Source organism: Lasioglossum baleicum, chromosome 18 (assembly GCF_051020765.1).
Source record: "Lasioglossum baleicum chromosome 18, iyLasBale1, whole genome shotgun sequence".
Taxonomy (NCBI): domain Eukaryota; kingdom Metazoa; phylum Arthropoda; class Insecta; order Hymenoptera; family Halictidae; genus Lasioglossum; species Lasioglossum baleicum.
In genome coordinates, this window is record NC_134946.1 from 3582452 (window position 1) to 3607991 (window position 25540).

General features: G+C 39.9%; 4 protein-coding genes across 7 annotated transcripts; 1 reads left to right on the forward strand and 3 right to left on the reverse strand.

Annotated features, from left to right (window-relative positions):
* Window positions 1-150: 150 nt before the first annotated feature.
* Smd3 (small ribonucleoprotein particle protein SmD3) lies at window positions 151-3585 on the reverse strand. Its single transcript, XM_076443134.1, has 2 exons — window positions 821-3585; window positions 151-433 (listed from the first exon to the last, which is right to left on the reverse strand). The coding sequence occupies exons 1-2, from the start codon at window positions 1134-1136 to the stop codon at window positions 318-320; spliced, it is 432 nt and encodes a 143-aa protein (XP_076299249.1). The 5' UTR covers window positions 1137-3585; the 3' UTR covers window positions 151-317.
* Window positions 3586-4189: 604 nt separating this feature from the next.
* Window positions 4190-16765, reverse strand: Drn (zinc finger AN1-type doctor no). 4 transcript variants are annotated; one of them, XM_076443132.1, is made up of 5 exons: window positions 16463-16765; window positions 9108-9357; window positions 7515-7981; window positions 6824-6995; window positions 4190-6747 (listed from the first exon to the last, which is right to left on the reverse strand). In XM_076443132.1, the coding sequence occupies exons 3-5, from the start codon at window positions 7797-7799 to the stop codon at window positions 6599-6601; spliced, it is 606 nt and encodes a 201-aa protein (XP_076299247.1). In that variant the 5' UTR covers window positions 7800-7981; window positions 9108-9357; window positions 16463-16765; the 3' UTR covers window positions 4190-6598. The 4 variants fall into 4 exon arrangements, with proteins under 4 accessions (XP_076299247.1, XP_076299245.1, XP_076299246.1 ...); XM_076443130.1 differs by lacking the exon at window positions 9108-9357; XM_076443131.1 differs by lacking the exon at window positions 16463-16765 and having other exon boundaries at window positions 9108-12679.
* Window positions 16766-17344: 579 nt separating this feature from the next.
* Window positions 17345-21612, forward strand: Br140 (bromodomain-containing protein 140). The gene is made up of 8 exons (XM_076443122.1): window positions 17345-17877; window positions 18014-18287; window positions 18422-19265; window positions 19460-19759; window positions 19840-20014; window positions 20086-20504; window positions 20624-20995; window positions 21266-21612. The coding sequence occupies exons 1-8, from the start codon at window positions 17761-17763 to the stop codon at window positions 21444-21446; spliced, it is 2682 nt and encodes an 893-aa protein (XP_076299237.1). The 5' UTR covers window positions 17345-17760; the 3' UTR covers window positions 21447-21612.
* A 54-nt stretch (window positions 21613-21666) lies between these two features.
* Window positions 21667-24853, reverse strand: Pyd3 (beta-ureidopropionase pyd3). The gene is made up of 5 exons (XM_076443125.1): window positions 24647-24853; window positions 23375-23625; window positions 22411-22799; window positions 21946-22263; window positions 21667-21866 (listed from the first exon to the last, which is right to left on the reverse strand). Exons 1-5 carry the CDS (start codon window positions 24763-24765, stop codon window positions 21783-21785), a joined length of 1161 nt encoding a protein of 386 aa, XP_076299240.1. The 5' UTR covers window positions 24766-24853; the 3' UTR covers window positions 21667-21782.
* Window positions 24854-25540: the final 687 nt, after the last annotated feature.

The window sequence follows — 25540 nt, forward strand, 5'->3', positions numbered from 1 at the left end:
CCTTTACCTAGCGCTTTTGACTACTGAAAACCCCCATTTTTGCAAAATTGAGAAATGAACTGTCCCAATTTTCGCAAGTGTTTGTACAATGATAGCAGACAAAAATTCCGATATATTCTACAGGTTGAACAAAGAACAAACTACAATTACTTGTAAAGTAATTAAAAAACGTGGAGAAGTGATTCCACTCATTTATTAATACTCCTGAGTCTGGTAAATTGGAATTTAGAAAAACATTCTTATAGACATTATAAATGGAATAGTCGCAGGCTTATTTTATTGGTTTTTCTCTTATGGTTATACTCCACATGCACAATTTAACCTCGTCCTCTTCCTGCTTGGGATCCTCCTGGTTGATTTTGTTGGTTGAGCCAAGGCGCTGAGCCTGTGCCTCTACCTCTTTGGTTTTGTCCTCTGCCTCCTCTGCCACGAGCTGAACAGAGTAATAACATTATTAGAGATAAAGCTAAGTGATTATCATAAATCTACTATACAAAATAATTTTATGTACATTTAGTAGAGTAAAAAGTATTGTTTGTCCACGAGAAGTCACTAGTCAAGCAATTTGGGCAATTGCAAATTACTTGTAACGCAGAATAGAGATATTAGATTAAGGGGCATATAGATGCCTACAAGTTCCTGCGTGTGTCTTCTCATGAACAAACAAATAATTGTCTATCTAGAGCACTCGTGACAACATTATATGAGATACAATTGCGCTGTTAATAAAAATAGGACAATATACTTCAAAAGACAGATTTATGAGAAAGAAAGGGTTAATGCGAAGGTATTAGAGTTATAGAATTCAATAAGCACAGACCTTGAGCACGTAAAATAGCAGATTTTCCTCTGCCGGCGGTTCCGGAGCCTTTCCCGCCCGGTCTTTTGAACATCGGCGCATTCTTCAGCATATCTGGCAATATGAGTAACCTCATTTTCGATCCTCTAATATAAACATTTTCTAGCTGTGCTTCACGTCCGTCCCTATAAGTTACCGTGATATTTTGCATCTGACAGTTCATATTGTCCTCGGCTTCGATCAATTTGCCCCGGTAAACCTCGCCAGTGTTTGTCTCACAGGTTACGGTGTGACCTTCCGCTTCGTGGAGTACTTTTATCGGTACTCCGATCGACATTGTGGCAATTTCGAATCGTTTTGTCGATCCTCACGAACGAAACTCAGCTTAATCAGCTTGCGATCTACGCTTTTTCCTTCCAGAGACTCTCCAATATCCAAATTCTTTACGCACTATAACCTCGCTTTTCCCGTGGCTCCAAACGTTTACAACGTTCCCTTGCGGCTAGTGCTCAATGAAATGGAGGGGATGTCGCTGATCACGTGATCAAGATTCAATTTCAAAAAAGGAAAAGCGCGCGAACAAACGACGCTCTCGTGTTTGTCCGCCGAGTTTGATTTGATTTAATAATAATAATTCAACTCGACTGACACAAAGAACTCGTTCGATATCGGAAATAACCATTTATTTATTGGCTGTCAAACGAAAAAAAGTAATGTCGAAATGCTTTTTTCCAAGTGAGACTCGTTTACAGAACTACGTACCGGTCACAGCGTCTTCTAGGGCGATAAATTTATATATATTTTCTTTTTAAATATACATAAATATAGTCCACTATAGTTATAAACGTTAAGAACCATCGGCGGAAATGTTTGTATACGATCAGATAAAGAGATTCGTAGCAGTTCGTCGAGAAGATGCCATTTGGAAAATAATAAAAATATATAAGGAGCCAAGAGATTAGAAGGGGTGGAGGAAAGGGGATGTAGAAATACATACAGTAAAGAGTTCTCGTAAAGCTATATCCGAACCTAAAGTGCTTAAAGCGTTTCAGAAATTGTTAAATCGTAATGACGTTAATATATAGAAATGCATATATACACGTAGTTGCGGGTGTATATTGTATTACATATATATTAAACTCGACGTTACTCTTTAATCGCTTAAACATACTAATATCAATTGTAATAATTACAAGCATCGTTACGTCCTTATATAGTCAGCCGAGCACGATTTCAATTTCAACACCTGTCTCTTGAACGTAATTTTCCCCCTCCATTCACACCATCGTTCATTCCCTCATTGCTTTATTGTTTTCCAATCTTCCTATTCACTCACTCATTTTCTCTCTTTCTCTCTCTCTCGCTCGCTCTCTTTCTCTCACACTTATACTCCAGCTTTCTCTCTGTGGCGTAGCTTTGCTCTGTCACTCTCTTTTCATTAGGTAAAACGGTACAATAATACCCCTAAAGGTGTATACCATTGGTACGAATTGCTAGCCTTGTATAATCGGCTAAAATAATCAACTTATCAGAAATATTTCAGCTCAAATATATTCCTTAATGTCAACATAAAATTAACAACTAAAATTAAACTATTGAAAATTTGGCGTACAGACTAATTCAAAAAACTATTCAGCCAATTTCGTTGAAACTTTATAACATCGAACAATGATCGATAACCATATTTGTCAATTAAGCAACTAACCGATACAATCTTGTATTACTTTTAAAAATAAGTTCAATATAATCTTGATCTCCTTCTGTCGAAAAATTAATTTCAAAAAAATAGGTTGGATAGTTTTCTTCATCAAGAAAGATGTTACACGAGACTTTCACCCTCGGAGGGGTTCGAGAACGCGACTTTGAAGCAAGCGAGATAGAATGGCTCGTCCAAGAATAAAAATTGAATTTTCCTTTTTTTAGAAAGTTCGAGTACGTATATATATATATATATATTTGAAAATAGAGCGGAAAAATAGAAGCGATTGATCGTGTTCTCTGTACAGGAAACGTGCGGTGGCGCTAGTCGAGATTAATTTATCAAAAATAAAAAATTGAAACTTCCTTTTTCACTGATGGAAGAGACATTCTCGTGGGCTCTCGCTTCGAGCTCTCGTAGCTTTTTGAATAATCCGTTTTGTTGAGGTGGGGGACATCGGTGTACAAGTTTCGGGGTATTACCGTACCCCGATGAGTCGCATTACATTTTAGAAAAATATGCTATGCCTAAAATAGGATGAGAGCTTGAAGGCAACCGTACTCTTTTTTTCCCGTCGATATTCCGTGACAATCTTGGCGTGTGCGTACCTCCTCTCCATCATCCTCGACACTCTTCTCTTTCGGAAAAAACAAAAAAATCACTTGTTTCATTGTGTTTTTTCTTTTTTGTTCTCGCCGCAACGAAACGATAACAACAACAACAGCAACAACAACAACCGGCATGCAAGCGTGATGGGGTTGGGAGGAGAAGGGGCGAGACTTTCCCATAGCCGACAGGATCTCTTAATTTCCAATAAAACGATAGAACACAAAAACGAAAGAAAGAAAGTAGAAGAGTAAATAGTAATAATAGAACGTCAAATAACAATCGTATGATTTCAATAAACATGGTATATAGTTATTGTTAATATACAACAACACACATGGCATTGCGTGAAGGACGACGGAAACGGTCCCCAGTCATATTTATTTGGAAGTACAAAATGTTCTCCGCAGCCTTGACTCTATGTCCGCTTAAATTACAATGCTTAATCTGAACGTTCTCGAACAGAAAAAAATATATATATATATATATTTATTTATATTTATAATTATAAACAAAAAAAAGAAAAGAGGAAATGGGACCACGACGTCATGTGCGTGATCCCAAAGTAGTAGTTCCATAGCGTGTACGTAAGATGATGTGAAAAGCGTTCAACAATGTCAAATATCCTCGTAGTTCTATTGAAACAATACGATTTTTATTTATAACATTTCTTCGCACGACGATTATTACAAAAAGTTGAAAAACTGTGACGACCGATAAGTCTCACTCTCTGTACACACATAATATTGTCCCACAAACGTTTAATCGCGTCAAAGTGTTTCTGTTTCAGAGTCACGGCAAAATGGATACGCGAGTCATCATAACGCCGGGCACGACCGAAGTCATTTGTCATTCCGAAACTTCGAACTTCTCGCTGGCTGTTTCTTTTTTGTCCCCCATTATTTCTCTTTTCCTTTCTTTTCTTTTTTTACTTGTCTATCTCTCTCTCTCGCTCTCGCTCTCTCTCCGACGGATAATGTACAATTTTCACTAAAGAAAAAAAAATATATATTTATATAATATATATATTATTTATATATATATATATATATATAGAGGAGCATCGATAACGTGTGATACTGAAATAAGAACGATTTACTTTATTCTATAACGTAATTCGATACAGTACTTTTTTCTTTTGTGTTTCATCAGAGACTTCTCGTTTTACTCTTTTTTTGTTAATTGTCGCTATCGGCTGTCACACGCAAGTTCAAAAGGGCGAAGGATCGATATACTCGTTTAAAAAATAATAATAATATTAATAATAATAATAATAATAAAGAAAGAAAGAAAACGCAAGTATCTCTTGAAGACAGCGAAAAACGTGCGATGATATAAGATTTTTCGGCGCGGTGTTTTTCGTCTCTCTCTTTCTCTCCCTTTTTACACACCCTCTCTCGCTCTCTGTGTCACTCTGTCTTTCTTTTCTCTTTCTCTCCCACTCTCTCTCGCTTGCTTTCTCTCCCTCCATTAAAGATTTGCTAAAGGCCCAGTGACGACTATCGGATTTTCTATTCACACCGTCTCTAACGAAGAAAGCAGTATATTGATTTTGTCCCTTGTCGAAAAAGGCCAAAAGAAAAATATGAAAACGAAAAGTACATCAGCAACCACAAAGCGGTTTCGTTTCACGCTTCGCACGAGACTTCTTCCCTTGTTAGTTTAATTTTTCTTTCTCCACGCTCTCTCTCTCTCTCTCTCTCTCTTGTTCTCTCAACAGAAATGACTCGTGAAAACTCAAAACAACCTAACCGCGGCAACTGCACACGCACGCACATACATTCTTTCATATTCTCTTTCTCTCACGTGTTTTTTTTCTCTACGAGCCCTAATTAAAAAGTTTTCGGACACGCTGGGCGAAAACTGAAACTGTGTATATTGCAACACGGAAGAAAATGGTTAAAAAACAGACGGAGAAATATGTCTCAATTATCTCGAAGAAAAAGTAATAATCGCTCTAACGTGGAGGGCGATAGTCGTCCCTTCGTCGAGGGGCCTCTCTCTTTTAAACATTTTTCTCAGGCTGGCCGTTTTCTATTTTTTTAAGACGTTTGATCGTGTCTTCAGTTTGCACGTGGTACAAGCGAAACTAGCACCAATATTATTCTCTCTCTCTCTCTCTCTCTTTCATCCTTTCATTCTCTCTGTGTCTCTGGCGCGCACACTTCTAAACGTACGATTATACACGTAAGAAGGGAAAAAAGAAGAAAAATCGAGAAAACCGATTCGGTTCAACAACACAGCTCTGATTCGAACTGATCCACTACTGAAACCGTTTTTAGTAAATATACAGAGAACAAGGTACTTCACAGTTGTTTAGTTTTTCCCATTCGTTTAGCGGAGATTCGTGAACACGGCGTAAATAATGATTTGCAATATAGTTTGAAACATATTTAATGAGGAATAATGCTGGTTATATTCACGTGAAATTGGACATAAACACACAGTACTACTTATAGTTCATTGCATTATTTATGAATCAATAGACTAATATACTTAATAATTATTAGACTAATCGTTAACCTAGGATTGTGATCACCCATCAACGTCAGCCACTACCTAAGCAACATTCCCTTTTTTATTATTTTTTTAAACTTTTGTAAGTTTTGATATTTTACGAAACCAAACAGAAATGGTATTTATATAAAATTTTTGTTCTGCTTTCACGACTCAAAAAACCGCAACTCCCGATGAGACGTCTCGGACAGACTGACCGCACCAAGAATTCGTGAGGTTCGTTCAGTTTGAAAACAAACATTTTTATTCCTTTCTCTCACTCTCACACTCTCACTTTTTCTCTATCTCTCTCTCTCTCTCTCGTTTGCTCGCTCACTCTCTTTCCCCTATATCTCGCTTTCATCTCGTATGTGAATTTTGCGTTTAAGTAAATTAATAAACATAATATAGAATAATAATAAACCGTAATAGTTGTACATAATAATAGGTAATAGTAGTGTAGTAAGCTGGCAGCAGTTAGAACCAAATATATTCTCGATTAAAACTCTCGATAAGATGACAAACTGACATGGCACTGGCATCCGATTTTTTCGAAGCATTCGTACACGCGGCAGCACGCACTCTAAATATTCATTTGTTCTATCATATTTTTGTTAAACTCGTTTCGTAATCCGTTTCTTCGAAAATTTCAATTATTTCCTCGTTTCCCTAACCGCGTATATATATATACCGTGTGTTACAAACCAATTTTACTACTCACTCTCTCCCTTTCCTCTCTCTCGCGCTCTTTCTCTCATATGTGTTAAGTCGTTCCCTTGCATTCTCGCGCTAATTCATCTTTCTCTCGACGTCTCACTCACACACACACGCACACGTATTTCCGCGTCTCTCTCTTTCGTACATGAACTCGCATTCACCCGTTTCGCCCCTCGACGTGCAATCAGCTGCCAGATAATTTATCTCGTTTTCTCCGTTTTATATTCTGTTTGTTTATATAGTTATATAACCATTTTCCCAACGACTACGCACTAAATAGTTCAAATTTTTTGCACTTTTTCACCAACAACAACTGGATTGTTGCGCCGAATTTCTTGAGCGCCCATTTCTCTGTAATCAAACTTGCAGTCGTGCTTGTCACTGTATCGATGCACAGAGCAGAACAGTCCTCCACAACGGCACTCGAATCCTAGAATGAAATTGAGAAGTTTACATAGGATTATATAGGACAGCTAGGATGATTTATAGTCATGATGTTCACCTACCGGTCAAACCAACTTTTTTGCGACACACTGCGCAACGATTTTTCTTCTTCTTAGATTCTTTGTCAGTCTCTTTGCCGTCAAAGCAGTCATCTGCGTCCCCGCTACTCACTGAACCTTCTGCTACTGCTCCACTGCTTACGCCTACTTCGCTTTCCTGATCTTCCCTGTTTATCTGTCGAAAAAAGACAGCATCATTAGTAACCAGACTTTCATCAATATTTATTTAAATTAGTTCGAATATCTTTAGCATTTTTTAAATTTTTCCTCAGCTAGAACTGCTTTTCACAATGCTATGAAGCCTCTAAAACTGCTACTCCCACTACCGAGTTTTCTCATGCTAATACTACTTAAAATTTAAGGCTGCTGTTCAGACAGCAGTACAGGATGATGTTATTTTTCCTCTATGATTGTTTCTCTGTCTGACAAATTCATTGATAATTTCACACACACCTATTAAACCTCAATTAGTTTGAATGAAAACTGAAAACATTAGTCTGACTTAGCAGTTTCCAAATTATCGTGTAATACATGAAATTAGAAGCTCCTATTACTTTTTTTTTAAGAACATACAGGTATACAATAGATATATATATATATACGTTTTCTTTATCTTCTAAGAAATTATGAGGTACAAAAAAGTGCAAGGTGTTAAGATAACAAATGGAAAAACATGAAGATTGACGAGACTTACTTCTTTGGGGTTGGGCAGATCTGTCGTTGGTTGAGGTATAGTAGGAATGGTAGGTTGGGCTGTAGTTCCCGTAGCTGCTGGACTACCGAAACCGCCTTGCAACGTGCCAGCGTTACCAGAGACGGTCTGCGATGTCTGTACAGTGGCAGCTGACACAGGAGGTTGCTGCTTCTTTTTTAGGTTTTCTTTGTAACACAGAGAACAAAGGCCATCTGTGGCTGGCGAGCCATAAAATCCACAGCCGCTGCGGCACAGAGCTTGCATTGGATTAGACTCTCGTTCCATTTCTTCCGTTTATCCCGGCAGAACTTTTGCGATTAAACAAGTCCTTGTTCCTTTATTATTTGCAATCACTCGACGAATGCACCGAGTAGTTGCAGTCAGCTAAATAAGGGATAAGTAAGTGTCTCTTGCCACAGCTCGCTCTCTGGTTGCTCCTTCACGACCGCGTGTCACCATATATTCACCTATCGAAATTAATTGTCTGTCTTAGTATCCCAGGCAAGAGAAAAACAAACATTTGTTCATATTCAATCTATGTATAATTTGCTCATACTGTACATATCGTGTATACCACATACATATATGTATATAGTGACAAAAATAACAGCTATAATTTGTGCGATTTAAAAGAAGAAAAATCATTAAATGATCAAGTAATTGAACAATGAAAGCAATTATTTCGTCTTGTCCTATATATATGTATATATATGTATGTATACATATATAGTATCATCTGTGCAACGTGTGTACAGCAAAGATGTTTAAAAGACAATTATACAAGCGACCAACAACCGTAAGCATGTTTTGACAGAAGGAAAGTGAAATCTTTGAGAAGAATCACGCTTTGGCAAATCTGAGTTGAATGAACTAACGAAATGGTTCTACAGTTTCCAGAAAGACAATAGAGAACACAGCGAACTGTGGTGCAAAGCTTTTGTTGTTGTTGCGGGCTCCTTCTAGCGAAGGATCATAAATATAGTTTCATATAGTTGCTCACGTTTTATTTCTGTTGGGATACGAGTTGTCACTAGCTGTTTAAACACAACGAAAGCAGTCCGTTCGACCAATATCATTACACCAAAAACGATAGATACAATTGTGTATATGGAAACGCGAGTGACCGTGGTACAGAAAGGAGAAAAAAGGAGTAACCAAATAAGCGCACAGGAGATCTCGTATCGAATTTTTCACTGGTGCAAAAACACGCACACAGACACACACACGGAAGACAATCAACAACACAGAGAATTAGAAATCGTCAGCGGCACAACGATTATCACAAAGCAAGGGCCGTTCCCCTCGTGCTGGTCGTTGCGAGTGATTCCTCCAAGGGCAAGTAAAGCTCTCGGGGAGAATCGGGAACGAGGAGAGAGAGAGAAACAGAAAACAGAGGACGGGGGTAGAAAGTGCGAGAGAAAAAAAAGGGAAAGAAGTCAGAAAGACGAGGATAGAAAGAAGAAATCTGCACGGGCAACGGGGGAATTTCGAGCGCGACGGTATCATCGACTCACAACCGACTCGATTTTCCCGTTCGAACACGATAAAGTGCCATCGCAGAGAGGCGTGATCGGGAAACGTGATATTACTCACTTTCCAACACGCAGTCGTGTCGCAACCAATGCACAACATGGAGTAAGAATTGGTTCGAGGCATTTAAGTGGGTTCCCCGTGTGTGTATCCTTATCGCGACGTTAGACGACGTGCCATCGATAGCCCAAGAGCCGTCGCTCGGGGAGAGTCTCTCCTTCAAGCCCCGGGTTTCGTGAATCTCTCGGCGCAATTCGCCTGTGGCCACTAAATGCGCGCGTTCGCTTTGTCTCCCGATGCTCTTCGCAGCAAGCTAAAACGAAACGTTACCAAATAGCTCTCCCTTTCTCTGTTTCTTTCTCTCGCGCGCGCCCGTGTGCTCGCTTTCGCAGTCTCTCTCTTTCTCTCTCGCTCTTTGTGTGCAACTTCGCGCTCGAGCGCTCGATATTACTTCAATCCGAGGAACCTGCAAGGACGGAGGAGAAACAACGATAACGACGACGACGGCCGAATGTTTTCATGATGGCGATCGCCGCGGATGTGCTGCCTTTGGGCGGACGCGCAACCGACTGCGACACACAGAGACACACACCGCGACTGCTCGCCGCGTTGAGGTTAGGGCACGGCTCGAATCGTATACAGCTTTCAATTAGCAAACTACGTTACATCGACTTATTAAATAAACGAAATAGAATTCTGTTTTCTATCTCATGGAAACGGGACTTGTGCGACGGTGTCAGAACGTCCGGCGATTATGAGTGACGCACAATGTGATATTTTAGACGTCTAGCTGGACGGAAATTATTTTATCGAAGTAATATCAATTTTCAATGATTCCGTGATTCGATTTTCTATTAATAAAAAGCATGTATTTCATTGAATTTTGGTGATAGATTTTTTTAATTGTTCCACATTTATACGTACATCGAATAATAGGACGAGTTCACTATCTACGTTCACTTAGAATCGCGATCATATAATAGCTATGTAAATGTATACATAACTAAACTGCGGTTATGCCTAAAATGCAAATGCAAAACAGCAAAAACATTTGAACAATTTAAAAATGCTGGTATGATGTAGCTCTTTCTTTATCTTGCAATTAATGCATGTAATTTTCGTTTTGCATAAAAATTCGTGGTCTAATCGTACAAATAATTTTCCAATGAATTTAAATTGGTTCTTTTAGTAATAAAAGTTAATTATTACGAAGATTTGAGAGGCTAATAAAATGCAGTTTGAAAAAAGACACTTCTCCCGCTGAATTGCCGAATATCGCAATGTGTGACATTCCGAATTTGAACTTTCAAGTTAGTTCGACTCTGTCGAAGACACGATTCAATTAGTAAAGCAGGTGTATCTTACCCCAGATGCCCCGAATAATTGACACAGTTTCTGTAAATACGTATATCGAATTTTAAATATACATATTTTTTAAATATTTACTCAGTAACGTAGTTTTTATTTCCCGCGTCAACACGCCAAAAACCAGAGCTCTAATTTGTCACGCGCTTTCCGACAATTACGCAATTATCTTTGTACGATGGGACAATACGATAAAATTCTTGGGAAATGGAAAATTTACACAGGTTTTCTATAACTGTCTAATAATACTCTAACGTTACATGGCGACACGTACTGTATCTTTCAAATGAACCGCCAGATGTCGCGTCGAGTGCTATAGCTACGTGACGGAATAAAATCAAAACTACATGCTGTTTGATGCGTGCCGACAGATGAAGTAAAAGAAGAAGGAAAAAGGCTGTTTTCTTTGTTCCACGAATGTTTCTTTTTCTCTCTGTTTATTGATACAACACGCGCCGCGAAACGGTGCGCGTCTCTCCTAAGGACTAAAGTCGCGTTTACATTTTCACCGTCTTAGAACGTTACTCATTGTCAGAAATGGATTGTCGAACAATTAACAACCACTCCTTTACCATCCATAATTGTGTAACGTACGTTTACGTGTATACGTGCGCATTTAATTATTCGCCTCGTGGAGAATCAGTTTTTCCTTCGATAACGGCTATCGAACCTGTTGCTCTGAACGCTTTAAACAAAACACACGAGGCGAGGAAGTGCTCGATATACATATATACGAGGGTTCGTTTCCAATAAATAAGTAATTAACTGCGTTCTGTGTCTCGATTCGGTGAAATCCCGGCAGTGAAAGGGCCAAAGAACGAAATGAACGGGATTTAAATCCGTTAGTTCAGACCAGGAATGACGTCACAGGCCAGTAATTGAGAACCAAATCAAACTCGAATCGCGGGAAGGGGTGGGGGCAATTTGCGGGAAAAGAAATGCGGTTGGCGGAAGAGAAATTTCCCTTTAGTCACCGATCGGTTGATTCATTTTCAGTTCCCATTGCGCACGAGATAAAATTCTCGAGCTCTTTTTTTCCCCTCCTAATCAATCATCATTAAATTTACTGACAGACGGTAACGTCGCTTCGATGGGACACGTGTCGATAAACATATTAAAAGTTCGATCAAATAAAATGTCCTTTATTCATTTATACCTGTTCGAGGATACAGTTTTTGTTCAAACAATAGAGAAAAAAACAAAGAAAAATTAGTTGATGAATTACATTGAGTAATGAATAAAGACGCCGATTCGAGTTCGATAGATCGGAACAGTTGGGAGAAACATTTTGTCCTGTGATGGTGCAACGATCAGACGTAAGTTTAAAGGGATCAGTGAAATTAACTCGCCATTGACGTACAATTACGAACGATCTTGAGCTCTAATATTAGTCGCTCGTCGAATTGCAATCGTGCAATAAACATCTAACGGCTAGATAGCCGTGTATCAAAATTAACAATGCGCCCACGTGACGTACAAAGTTGTTCGCCGTTAACACATAACATAAATAAATTGTATTCTTAATAATTGCGCAACGGGTATTTTACATTGTCCGGACTCTGCACGAAAACCTCGAACACGAATTCGAGCTTCATGGAATTCGGTATACACATGAAAATACGTCATCGGCGAATTCGACGTTTCTAAGATATCAAAAGGATCTCGCGGGAAACGGGGTTATCAACTGTTTAATGTATTAATGATTAAATAAGACGCACACGCGTGACGAATGACCCAAAAAAACTTTCATTTCCGTAAGCAACCTGATAAAAATTTCTGTGACATACGTTTTCGAACATTCTCGAGGCATTTTATCTACTATTCCCGCCACTTCCTCTTAGATTAGTCACGTGGCACTCGAAGATTTTAAATCTATGACCATCTTCGTCGATATTTCGACACGTGTTCGATTTGCAATTATTGGTTTAGGAAATTGGTTCGAGCAAATTACGAGATTCTATTTCTCTATTTGTAGCCCACCCGGTATATAAGGAAGGTTATTTTTGTAGTGTATTTACTTCTACCCATAACTACAAATATTTTCGACTTCCTCTCTTTTCGCAAACACCGTATTATCCTTATGAAATTGCGTTATCGTGTCCGAAACTATGCATCATCATCGCCCTATAAACTTAGACGTCATCACAATTCCTTTAAAAGCGTACACGTCATATCCCTAGCACTGTTCAACTATCCGCCCGAAAAACCTTTAAATGCCACCGGAACATTTGCAGGTTCTATTCGAATGTTATCCTACGCTAGAATCAGCTGTAAAGTATCCAAATCGGTACCTTTAATTCCCTTGTATCCTTTCGATGCGCGAAATCTTCAACTAACAACATGGCAGAGGCCGCACATGGACATTGTTCAGTGAAAAGTAAAAGGTTAAGTGAACGCAAATGGTCTACATAAACTCTCCAACGGAAAGTAACTAGAGCTAGGTTCAATCAACGTCAGCGGTGACTATACAGATACAGGCCACGAGCAGATTCTCGAAACGTACTGAAAATGTCCCCGACGATTCTAACTGCGATTGCCCACGTTTGACTCATTCTCGTCTGGATAACAATGACACGCTCGGCACTTCCCGTTTACTTATCGGGCCGCTTTTGTTCGGAACAAGGAAACATGTTTGCGACCTTTTCCATCCACGACCGTGCTAAATAGTCTCTATGCTGGTCGAAAATAATTTTCTGATGCAAGATCGTGCAACTCCGGGTAATCGAATAGAAACGATAAGAAAAAAAATATAAGATTCATAACCTTCTATTTGAACCGGAGACGAACGTTCGAAGAGCTAATCGACGAGACTCCGTTTCGATCAAAACAAAGTGTTACACGAGAGAGAGCGCGGGAAAGAGAGAATTTCCGAAATGGTATAAATTTTTTCGAAGCAAACCTATCGACAACTATGTATATAATAATTCGCCTACGATTTGTTTGTTTACCTCGTGTGCTTGTAACCGTCGGTGTCCCACGATAATACGCGCAACCTTCGCCGGATTCTAACGGGCAAAATTATAAAATTGTCTCTCGCGGAGATACCGACCGTAGAGATACTTCTTCGCAGCACACAAACAATCGTTCGAAACGCGCATATGATATTTTCTATGTATATTATACGGTTGGGAGTAATTTTTAGACATTGTACAGTGCTAAGGCGGCACGTGGACACGTGGTAGGGATATATCTGCACAGCGAGCATGACGTACGTTATTCGTGATTTTCAAACGCGTCCGTTTTTCAATGATAAGCGGACTCGGTTGACTCGTCCTCGGAGAAGAACAATATACAAAACACACACACAGACACACATATACAGGTTAATTGCTGACTCTCGTGTGGCTAGATTCAAGACCGAGCGAAAGGAAAAATATAAGGCTCTTAATACTTTCATTGACGTAAAAGAGAACGCGAGCGAGCGAACGAACGAGCGCGCACGCGTGAGCGAGCAACAGCGCGCACACGCTACCGACCACGATCGGCAGTAAAATTCTCAAGAAAGCATCATCACGCGATACCCAAAGTTATTTCTCCGCCGGTAATTGTATATGTAACCATTTTACGGGACACATCAGCCAGCCAGCGGAAGAAAGCGAGGTGTGGCTAGGGTTCTAATCTACGCGTGTACATGCGTCAACCTGCTAATCGTTTCTTTCGCGAGCGCGACTATTGCGTTCGGCACAGCTTTGACGCACACGCGCTCGCGCTCGCGTGTACAGTCTATTAGTGTTTTCATACACCAAGAGAGGCAGGGTTACACGCGTTAACCTCGCGTCGTTAACAAACAATCCAGCGGCAGCCAACCGCCGTACACTGTGCGACAAAATGATAGCACACATTAAGATTTACAATGATTTTCATTCACTTCCTCGTATTGCAACCGACATTTCTTTCTACACGCTATTTCAATATACGTTTAATAACATATACAGTGGTTGTTGATCAATAGATTGCGGATTTTATGCGCCAACGACAAAAATCGATCAGTCAAAAACAAAACTGTAAAGACATTAGGATTATTGTTAGAGGAAGAAATACACTTTTATGAAACTTCTGTTCATTATAGTTGATCTGGACAATTTTTCTTTCGCGCAGAGATCTGCAGTCTATTCATTTATTTTTCCAACAATCTATTTTATATCCATTTTTCCCTGTAATAGCAAATCATTACGCCGCCACCTTCCATTTGGTGACAGCGCAAAATTTGCTGCTTCTATCTGAAATCGTGATAATAATAATTAAGATTATCAGGTTCATCTAACAGATTATACATTGAATCTTTTCTCGTTCGTACATTTAACTTTTCAGCATCTTTTCTTCGTGAATAGATGCTTTGCTGCAAACTACATACGATTGTTTAGATGTTGCTCATTCGTATACAAACTCTTCTGCAATTTTCTCCTTGCACAGTGCTTATACTTTTTCTTAAACTGGTCTCATGTTCCTCGTATCAGTATCCATGTCAATGTTGTGTATAATTTGTCTCTTAATCACCATCAAACTTCATGTTGTTCTTATTATTGCTAGTTTTCCATGAGCAGATAGGATCTGCAAACCTGCAGAACTCTTTTCTCCATCATTTTCTGGGCCTTTTGATAAATCACAATTTGACAACTTCTATTTGTGACTTTTGATGTTTGCGCCACTGTTCATTGTTTAGTTTCGATATGGTACATATTTGACAAGCGCTTTCTATGGCTCATTTTATTAATCTATTGTCGTTTCTAACAAATATAAAGCATAGAATGTTATTATATATTTTATTAACTATATTCCATGTTGGATACTTGCGGTTAGCTTACGTATAACTGAGAAGCGTAGATTTTGTGTTATCATTTAGTCCTGTTTACATGCTCCAGAATATACATTTGCATTCTGTAAAGTTATGTCGAATTGAATATTCTTTTTCTTACAAAACTTTAAAAAATTCAAAGATGCGCTATCTTCTTGTTACACAGTGTAGTTCGAGATCCGATTGAATACAACCGACGACATCGACTTCTCTCCTCTGTTCCGCGGGACGCCCTTCGTCCCGTGGTCGTGTGTACGTTCGATTTTAGTCTCGTCGATATGCATGCCGCCTACGAGAAGTTCTATCGCACAAGAGACTCCGCAAGGAGTTACGATCGTCTCTCCTCTCCATCTTCCATACGAGACCGCATCCGACTGAGCAAACGCGGCGGCGAACACGAAAACGAACAACCTGAGAGAGTGAGTCGCTTCTCTCGGCTGTAAACGGGACTACTTAACGCGATCTCGAAATTCGAGAATTGCGTGTCGATCAAAGTTCGGGAAAACTACTCGGGGGGATTCTTTTGAGATTCAATTAAAAAATCGTTTCCCTTTGACAGTTTTTCTTTTTTTAACTTTTTCATGTAACGTCGAGAGACTATCGAAAGGAGCAAACGCGGAATTCTATTCGGTAATTAGAGAAGTTTTAGGGCGCCCCCGTGTAAAAACTGGCCGTCGCTAGCCCAGGGAGAGCGCACGAAGGGCTGAAGGGAGGGGATTTAAGACCAGTGCGGATGCGGGCATCGAGGAAGGGGGTATGAAAACCGCGGGGCGGGGGAACGGGGATAGAAGAGGAGAGGATAAACGCATAAGTGTGCATTTGCGCTTGAATTGTATCAGCGCAGCCGTCGTCGTGCGGACACGGCCACACATGCACGCAGTCAAAGAGCACGAAGAAACAGGACGGACACACCAGAGACATGGCTTCCATCCTTGAGAGTATACGCACTTGGTCAGATATTGCGTCGTTTGTTCCCTTTGTCCCGCGGTGGTAAATGGTTGGTACACTACGTAGAACGCGCGCGGACATCTTTGTTATCAATGGAAAGGGGACGGGATAAGAGAAGGGAATATAATCGGTGGGCCCCCCCCTTTGAAGAGGGAACACGGGGACAAAGAGAGGCGGCTTAGATTCTCCTAGCATTTTTCGCGAAACGGCCCATTAGATCAGGTGTACGGGTTAGGCGTGCACGTATTTCATGGGTATTAGATAAAAATAGTCGTGATTGAGGAGCGGGCAGACCGATTGCGACACTTACCAAGAGCTGTTGCGGTGTAGCAGGGCGCAATATGTCAGCTGACTTGACGTGTGACCGATCGTAATCCTGCGCCAGTATCCGACATAATTCTCAGCGAAGCATTGAGCAGCCTCGTTATAGCAATATCCAGTCGATTCCAGCTGCTGCTGACGCTGCCCGCACTTCTCACAAATACACAGATATCGGTTATCTCGTAAACTAAGTCCTCGCACGAAAACTTTCGATTACGAGATACGACGACCAAAGCTGCGGGCACAGGAACAAATACTGCCGATGACTGGTGTAAAGTTAGATCTCTTACCCTCCCCCACTCCGCACGCGAACCACTCGGAACCAGGGTCGACAAGCTTCAACGGGAACCGTCAACTCTACAAACACCCTTTACCACTAGGCGGCACCACTTTTTAGGGAAATGCCTCGGAAATTTTCGAAAACGATCGCCCAATCGTCTAATAAATCACGAACGAGACGCGATTGTTTCTCGTTGCCCATTTCAATCTTTCCAATTCGTTTCCAATTCGAAAATTATATACATCACATTGCGTATCGAACCAAAGAAATAAATAGTGTCTTTTTTCACATGGAAACTATATTCCGTCGAACTCTCCACTTGGGAATTCCGATAATTAATTAAAAAATTTTTATCCCATCGAATCGCAATTCTAACGAATTAAAGCGAACTTTACCATTGATGTTTTCATTCCCACTGTGAAAATACATAATTCAAATAGAAATTTCAAACATTTCTTCCTAGTTTAATGGTTATGTCGTCTAAAGGCAGATTCACAATTTTTTCGAAATGTATTATTGTGATACTTCTTTGAAATAAATACAAATAATCTAAACGTATAATCTGTTTAGCCTTTTATGAATATATTTGCAAAATCAATGTACATTATTATTAGAATTTCGATCATCGCAATCCACCAATCAGAAAGCAGTTTTCGCGGCAGGTACGCAAGGTGCGCTGTACTAACATGTCAATGCACGTTACGTTTGCCGCTCAAATTGGTTAACTAATTTGTTCAAACGTTTACAAGCCTTTCCCTTTCCTCACCTTTCCTCTCCGTGTTCATTGGAGGCGGACGCAAACTTTCCCAACTTACATAGAAGTAAACTGAAAAAAATGACTAGGCCTATTAGTTGTTCGACACTAATATCCGACGTGAATGCGAGTTCAACGACACATTTTGACAATGCGAAACATATGTAAGGGAGATTCGAAAATAAAGTGAGAGTGATATAACCACGTTGCTTGTTTACGATAAACAATAAACGAATTAACGAATACCAAGAAGATGAACACTTCACAGTCGAATAAAAAGAAGGGTAGAAACAGAGTGAGTGGTATTAATAACGATAGTCCTTCGAATATCGAACCGTTAAATACGCAGGAAACATCGAAATTTGTTTTGGTATGATATTTTACAATACAAATATTTACCTGTAATTTATTCTTAGTATAAGCTCTGTTGCATACAAATTCTGAATCCGATACTCTAAGTCGTACCATGTTAATGAAATTTAACATTTTTGTTTATGTTTACGAAGGTAAATCCAATTGGAGAAGATATATACAAAACATTCAAAATTGGTATCTCAGATTCTGTACCGATCATTTCCTTGGAAGAGAATGGATTCGATGATAAAAGTGCAACACCGAAAGGTTTACTCGAGAAAGAGAAAGACGAGAAGAATGTGCTTAGTAGTTTACCGGTTGCAATGGTAAAAGAATTGGATGGATACGAACAACAATTAGGAGAAGCAGAACCGCTTCCTAATTCCTACATTAGGTTCATGGAACGTAGCGGAGAAGAACTTGATGGTAAGTTTACTATTTGTATTTCCAATTTTTGTAGACAAATTTTAAGGACGTATACCAAAATAAATAAAAATCGTACTAAATTCGTATAGTTATGATTAAGCCAATAATCCTAAGGCTGATTGAAACTCTTGCAGGTGAAGTTGAATATGATTTGGATGAGGAAGATACTGCATGGCTGTCCATAGTCAACGAGAGACGATTAGCGTCGGGACTGACTCCACCGTTAGAGCCTGATACGTTCGAATTATTAATGGACAGACTTGAAAAAGAATCGTATTTTCAACAGCAGACTAATGGAGGTGGAGGGGTAGCAGCTGACGAGGATGCTGTTTGTTGTATCTGCATGGATGGAGAATGTCAGAACAGTAATGCGATATTGTTTTGCGATATGTGCAATCTGGCTGTACATCAAGATTGTTACGGTGTACCATACATTCCTGAAGGGCAATGGTTGTGTAGAAGATGCTTGCAGAGTCCTTCAAGGGCTGTTGATTGCGTTCTATGCCCAAATAGAGGCGGTGCTTTCAAACAAACCGATCGTCCAGCTACATGGGCACATGTCGTATGTGCTCTGTGGATACCAGAAGTAAGATTTGCTAACACCGTGTTCCTGGAGCCTATAGACAGTATCGAAAGTATACCTGCCGCGAGATGGAGACTGACATGTTGCGTTTGCAAACGTAGAGGATCGGGTGCTTGCATTCAATGTCACAAGAGCAACTGCTATGCTGCGTTTCATGTAACTTGTGCACAACAAGCTGGTCTCTGTATGCGTATGAGGACGGTACAACCTGCAAACGGCGAACCAATGTTAGTGCAAAAGACAGCTTACTGTGAATCTCACACGCCACCCGATTACCAACCATCCACCAACCCTGCAGATGCTAGAAGAAGAGCTATTGCAAACAAAAAAAGCTCCTCTGCACCTGTCATTTCTATTCCGACCATACCACCGGAGCGCATTAAGGAGATTGCTTGGTAATAATTCAATAGTTATAGTTAGACTGGAGCCAGATTCATTCTTACTTCAATAATTTTAATAAGTTGAAAATAAATATTGCTTTAAATTGTACCTACTCATTGTTGCCATAAATGCATGAAATCTGCAGTCTAGTTATCAATACTTTTAATCAATCTGTGTGTATCTTATAAATATTTGTAACATTCATCAGTTTAGCCGAGGGGTTGCCCAAGAAAAGTCAACTGATACAGCGTCTCATAGCGTACTGGACTCTCAAACGTCAATATAGGAACGGCGTTCCTCTACTTAGGAGACTTCAGAGTTCACATCCACAATCTAGACCTCCGCCACTTGGAGATCATTCTTCGCCACCACCAGATAGCGAATTGCGAGGAGAATTGTATCGTCAGCTTAAATACTGGCAATGTTTACGTCAAGATTTGGAACGTGCTCGACTTCTCTGCGAATTGGTTCGCAAGCGTGAGAAGTTGAAGAAAGAGTTGTTTAAAGTGTAAGATTATTTTAGCGAAATAAAACTTAGTTTATACATAGATATTTGAATAAGAGCTTAAGGGATATTTAATTTTACAGGAAGGAGAAATGTCTCTGGTTCGAACTACGTCCACTAGAAAGTATTCTACGCACTCTGTTGGAGGCAATTAAAGCGAAAGACGTGAACGACGTTTTTGGGCAGCCAGTGAACACAAAAGAAGTTCCAGATTATTTGGAAATCGTAACGCATCCCATGGATCTTTCTACCATGCAGGTGCTTGTTTATATCGACAAAAAATACTCGTTGCTTCGATGCGTATAATATTTATTTTTGTAACGTTTTAGGTCAAAATAGAAAGACAGGAGTACGACACGATTGGCTCTTTCGAATCAGACTTTAACTTGATGGTGAACAATTGTTTAGCATACAATCGCAAAGATACTATGTTTTACCGAGCTGGTATCAAAATGAAAGAGCAAGGCGGCGCTCTGATAGATCAAGCTCGCAAGGATTATCCCGAATTGGATCCGGTCAGTGAATCCGAGCAAACAGGATCTAAATCTAGAAAGAGGGACCGTGCTAATAGGAGTCGTGGAGAGGCAGAATTGCAGCTCGGAGAGAAAGAGATAGGTGGTGGAGGAGTGAATAGGAGAACAGCTGTGCTATTCACTCGCAAAGCCAGAGCTCGCGCGAGTAGGAGCAATCAGATGTTCGTTATGGAGGATGACAGGAAGAAACAAAGCGACAGTTTTAAAGTGTACAGGTAGATACGACATTGTTTGCTGGCAAGGATCGCTCGTTCAATGTGGCTAAAATGAATTGCTTGCTCCGGCATTTAGTTAGGCATTATCTACCGTAACATTGAGAGATGCATAATTATAGGAGCGGCACAATGGACAGCGACGCGGGAGAAGGTGAAAGTCAATCGTCGAGCTGCAGTAGTTGCTCGACAAGTAGATCTACCACTCCGGATCCTGACGAGGAAGAACAAAGACAAGAGGCGAGCGAGGCAAAGAAAGAGGTCGAGACTAAACAAAGTACGACTAGCAACGGACTAGAAGCTCTGCAGCTTGTATGGGCCAAATGCCGTGGTTATCCATGGTATCCGGCTCTGATAATAGACCCCAATACGCCCAGAGGTACCGTGCACAAAGGTGTACCGATACCTGCCCCGCCCGATGACGTATTGGCGCTCGCAGTCAATTACAAGGAACCAGTATTTCTCGTTCTCTTCTTCGACACCAAACGGACATGGTAATTCATTCCCCCGCAATATACAATTATACTCTTTTCGGAGAGCGGAGCCCGTAACAAGACCGATAGGATTGGCAGACCTTTTCAAGGGGTCGTTTATATACACTTGTAAATACTTAAATACAGTACTCTCTCCGTAACTGAATACATCATTCCATTTAAAAAAGTATTACTGTTTGTGAACGTCACATATATGTGTGACGGTGGTCGCGAACGTGTTAAGTTGTTTTTATAGTTTGTTGGAATTCATGAATCCGTGTACCGTTGCAGGCAATGGCTACCAGGCGAAAAGCTAGAAAAACTTGGAGTATCGCAAGAATTGGACGAGGCAAAGTTGATCGAATCTCGGAAACCTGCTGACAGGAAAGCCGTGAAGAAGGCTTACCAAGAAGCGCTTCATTACCGCAAGCAGACACATAATACAACATTGAACGCCGGCTCGACTAGTTAATTTCCAATGTATTAATATTTACTTATACATAAGCTAGCACAACATTTGTAAGTATGTAAAAAGAGTTTTAACGAAACGATGTAACTTATAGACTTATCATTAAGTCGCACTTTTCCAAAATTCTATTTATAACATTTTTAAATGACTGAATAAATCATTGTTTATACGATAATCGATTCCTACATTGGGGGAGGGTTTAATTATCAAAAACTCTGGTAAATTGCATTATTAAAAATATATTTGTATATCTTTTACATATTTTTTTGCTGTATAAAGAATCAATGGCAAAGCTTGTTCGAACAGCTTTTGCCAAGCTTTCCCATGATGTGGATGAGCTTATTCTGTTTTCTCGTTCAAGTTCATGTTCTTCTCCACGTACTCGGAAAGTTCTTTTGCGTACATGTCCAATCTCTGAGTCATCTGAAACAGGAGAACCACATGAAGAGACAGTCTCGAAGAAAAGTCTACCAGAACTAGAGATAGGATCAAGAATACTAACTCTGAGACACCACATATCCTTCATCTGACGACAGAGATTCAAATCCATTTCGCAGACAAGCAGACCGTCCTTGCTGCGGCTCAGACCGGGAGTCCTGGTGCCATCGGGAGCAGTAATGTAGCTGGATCCGTAGAAGTGACCGAAGTCATGGTGTGCTGGCGCACCGTCTCCAGATGTGAACTCGTTGGGGAATATTTCGGTTCCCACGCGGTTGATAGCGCAAGTATAGTAGCTGTTGGCGATGGCGGCGCATCTGGCTTCAATGGGCCACAGGGGCTCGGATGTATGGCTGGTGGTTGCCGATGGATTGAACACAATCTGCACAAATTCAAGTGAAAATTATTAATATTCCAATATTAAAAGAAATGATCATTTTTACAAAAGTGTCCCAATATTACTCTGACAGACTATAGATATTTTTTGGAACATCTTTCAATTTTATAGATTGTAGAGTAATGATCGTACCTCGGCACCGTTCAAACCGTACATCATCCAGTTCTGGGGATGGTGACGTCCATAGCAGATGTTGATGGCGATACGTCCAAAGACAGTGTCGAAGACCTGGTGTCCGGTGTTGCCCTCCATATAATAAGTGGACTCGTTGAAGTCGCCTACGCGTGGAATGTGGTTTTTCCTCTGCTTTCCAATGACTTTTCCGTCTGGGCCGATCACCACCGACGTGTTCCACATGGTTTCACCATTCTCGATGTCTCTCTCCAAAATCGGACAAATAATGACCATGCCGTGGCGTTGGGCAAGCTCCGACATCAACACCGTTGTTGGGCCGGTTCCAACTTCTTCGGCGAACTCGCACCAAGGGTATTTCTCTCTTGTGCAGAAAGCGAATGGCATAGCTGCAATCCAAACATTCCAACTTTAGTACAACACTGAACACAAAGACGCGATATTTCATCCCAAATATTTCGAGATCCCGTTCAGTTTCGGGTTCCCGCACACAAAAAAATTATTTAAGAAAACTGTATACTTACTACCACAGGAGGTACATATACACAGTCATTTTAAACAATTTTTGATCGCTAAGTTTACTATATTAGTCCCGTAAAAAATAAGTTTCCGACTCTCTTGTTGATTACGGAAACATCCATTCACATTTCCTATTCGAGTATTTGTATGCATTGGAAAACTACATCAACAAACAACAATTTTCTATGCATCGTTTTGCCGGACGAAATTAGTATCACTATCAGAGGATATTAATACCAGGCTAGTCTTATCAGATTGTCTCATATTAGTTCAAGACTAATCTACGAGCCTGTCAGCCGATTAAAGTGGCATGATTTATCTGCAAAATACGTGATTGTGCCTGTGCTTTTCAGATGTATCAAACCATAATACGTATTACAAAGAAGGGTCGCGAAACTTTTGTTTTCTCGGTTAGGAAAATTCGAGATTTTGTTTATTCGCGTACCCCAGGCTTCCTGAAGGCAGAGTACGTTAACTCCGCAGACAGCGGCGTAGTCGACGTATTTTTGGATTTTCTGGTGAAGCATGTGCCTTTGTTTCTGCAGGGGCTCAGTGGTTGGTGAAACAATCGAGTTTTGGATTAATCCAACACGGACAATGCGAGGAGGGCGTAATTGTTCTGACACTCCGCCGCTCATCATGTATCCTTTTACGTCCAATTCCGTCTTTCCGGTCCATTGTGGAAGTTCCAAGCACCTAATCAATGAAAACATCATTTTTAATTACTGGGAATATTAAGTAACATTTTTCGGGACCACCCGATACATCAGAAAGAGAAAGTACACGTAGCGTTAGTCGTCATTTAAATATAGAACGTAGTTAGGAGTAGTTAGTTGTATAGTTAAAAAATGAATATTAACCGAGATTCTTTCGTGCTTTGAGTTCTTGAATGTTAACAATTTTTTTTTACTGTATTTTTATAGAAATTTTTTAAACAATATTTTCTATTTAGAAAAACCGAACTATTTGACTTTACTTTTTGAATTTCTAACTTCGAATAATTCGTTTCGATAAAGAATCATTCGTGAGAATAAAAAGAAATGTACAGTTTGGTGTACAGCTGGTGGAAGTTTATCAGAACGCCTAATTCGAATTGCAATTTGAATTTGAATTTTTCAGCAGGAGTTATAGCTAGACTGCGGATCTTTACGCATTTATGGCTTCTGAAAATTTCCAAAAAAGGGTGGAATATAAAATTCGACAGAATTTAGTACAATTTTTATTTTGATGAGATCTGTAAAGGCTACTAACACTGGAAATAAGATTGTATTTTATATTCCACTTTTTCTTAAAATTCATCTACAAAAAGTGAAAATTGCATAAACATCCACAGTCTAGTTACATACATATAGCGTTCTCCGATGAGAATCACTGTGGAGGTAGAGGCTGGTAGAGGCTCATTCAACACGGTGTCAATGTCCACGGAAGAAAGGTATTTATAGGGATAGTTTTTCTGCGGAAAATATATGCATTCGCCTTTTTTGTTGGTGCACGCACGATCTAAAAATATTACGCGTGAAATTATTTTCGTGGGCGTTAGCATTGGCGGCAACGACCACAGCGCTATTCGCACAAAGGCGCCGAAACAATGTATGTATCTGCATATGTTTCCACTTGTTGCAAATAGTTCAAACGGCATCGAAAATAGCATATAAAGTTGATCTAGGAATGACAATTCAACTTTTTAACAGACGAATAGAAAAATGATAAATCTTACTGTAATTCACGGCCGTATAAGAGACGTTTCACTTCAGTCAGCTCCTTCTCCGGAAGGTTCTTCTCCAAAATGTCCTCGAGGGTTTGGTTGAACATGTTCTTCTGCATGCTCTTCTGCATCTTGGCTGACGTATGTAGTTAACAACAACGAGGTTATGTACTTGCGAACGAAGTTGCGTTTCACGGCGGACTTGATGTGCAGACACGGATTTTACCGAATATATATACCGTTGGCACGCGTAAACACGCGTCGGAGATACGGTCGTTAATCATCGTTGAAAAAGTGCTCTTTCGACAAGCTGATTAGCTTGCGTTTAATCAACCTTTTTTTATGTCGCCCGAAATTACCATATCGTACCTGCCTCGTATCGTACGAAACGAACCGAAAAGACGATGTTTTTTGCGCTCCCTAAATTGATGATTATTGTCTGCTTTACATATTTTGAGATCTGGTCGCGACAACTTTGACCCAATGATACGTTTAATTCATTTTATTTGCACGCAAATAACCGATTAGCTACGCTATCGGAATAAACATATTTAAAAACATATTTCCTTTTACTTTATGATATTATTTTCAGGCAAAAAGAAAGACATCCGGACATGAAAGATAAAAAATGAAATTTAATATTCTTGAACAGTTCATTTAAATGGGCTATAGCATTTCATTTTATGCTATTATTATAGAGGGCAAAAAGAAAGACATCCGGACATGAAAGACAGAACATGAAATTGAATATTTTTGAAAAAATTTCGTTCATTTGAATGGACTTCAGCATTTCATTCTATGTTATTTATATATAGAGGCAAAAAGAAAGACATCCGAGCATGAAAGATAGAAAATGAAATTGAATATTTTTGAAAAAATTTCGTTTATTCCAACGGACTTTAGCAT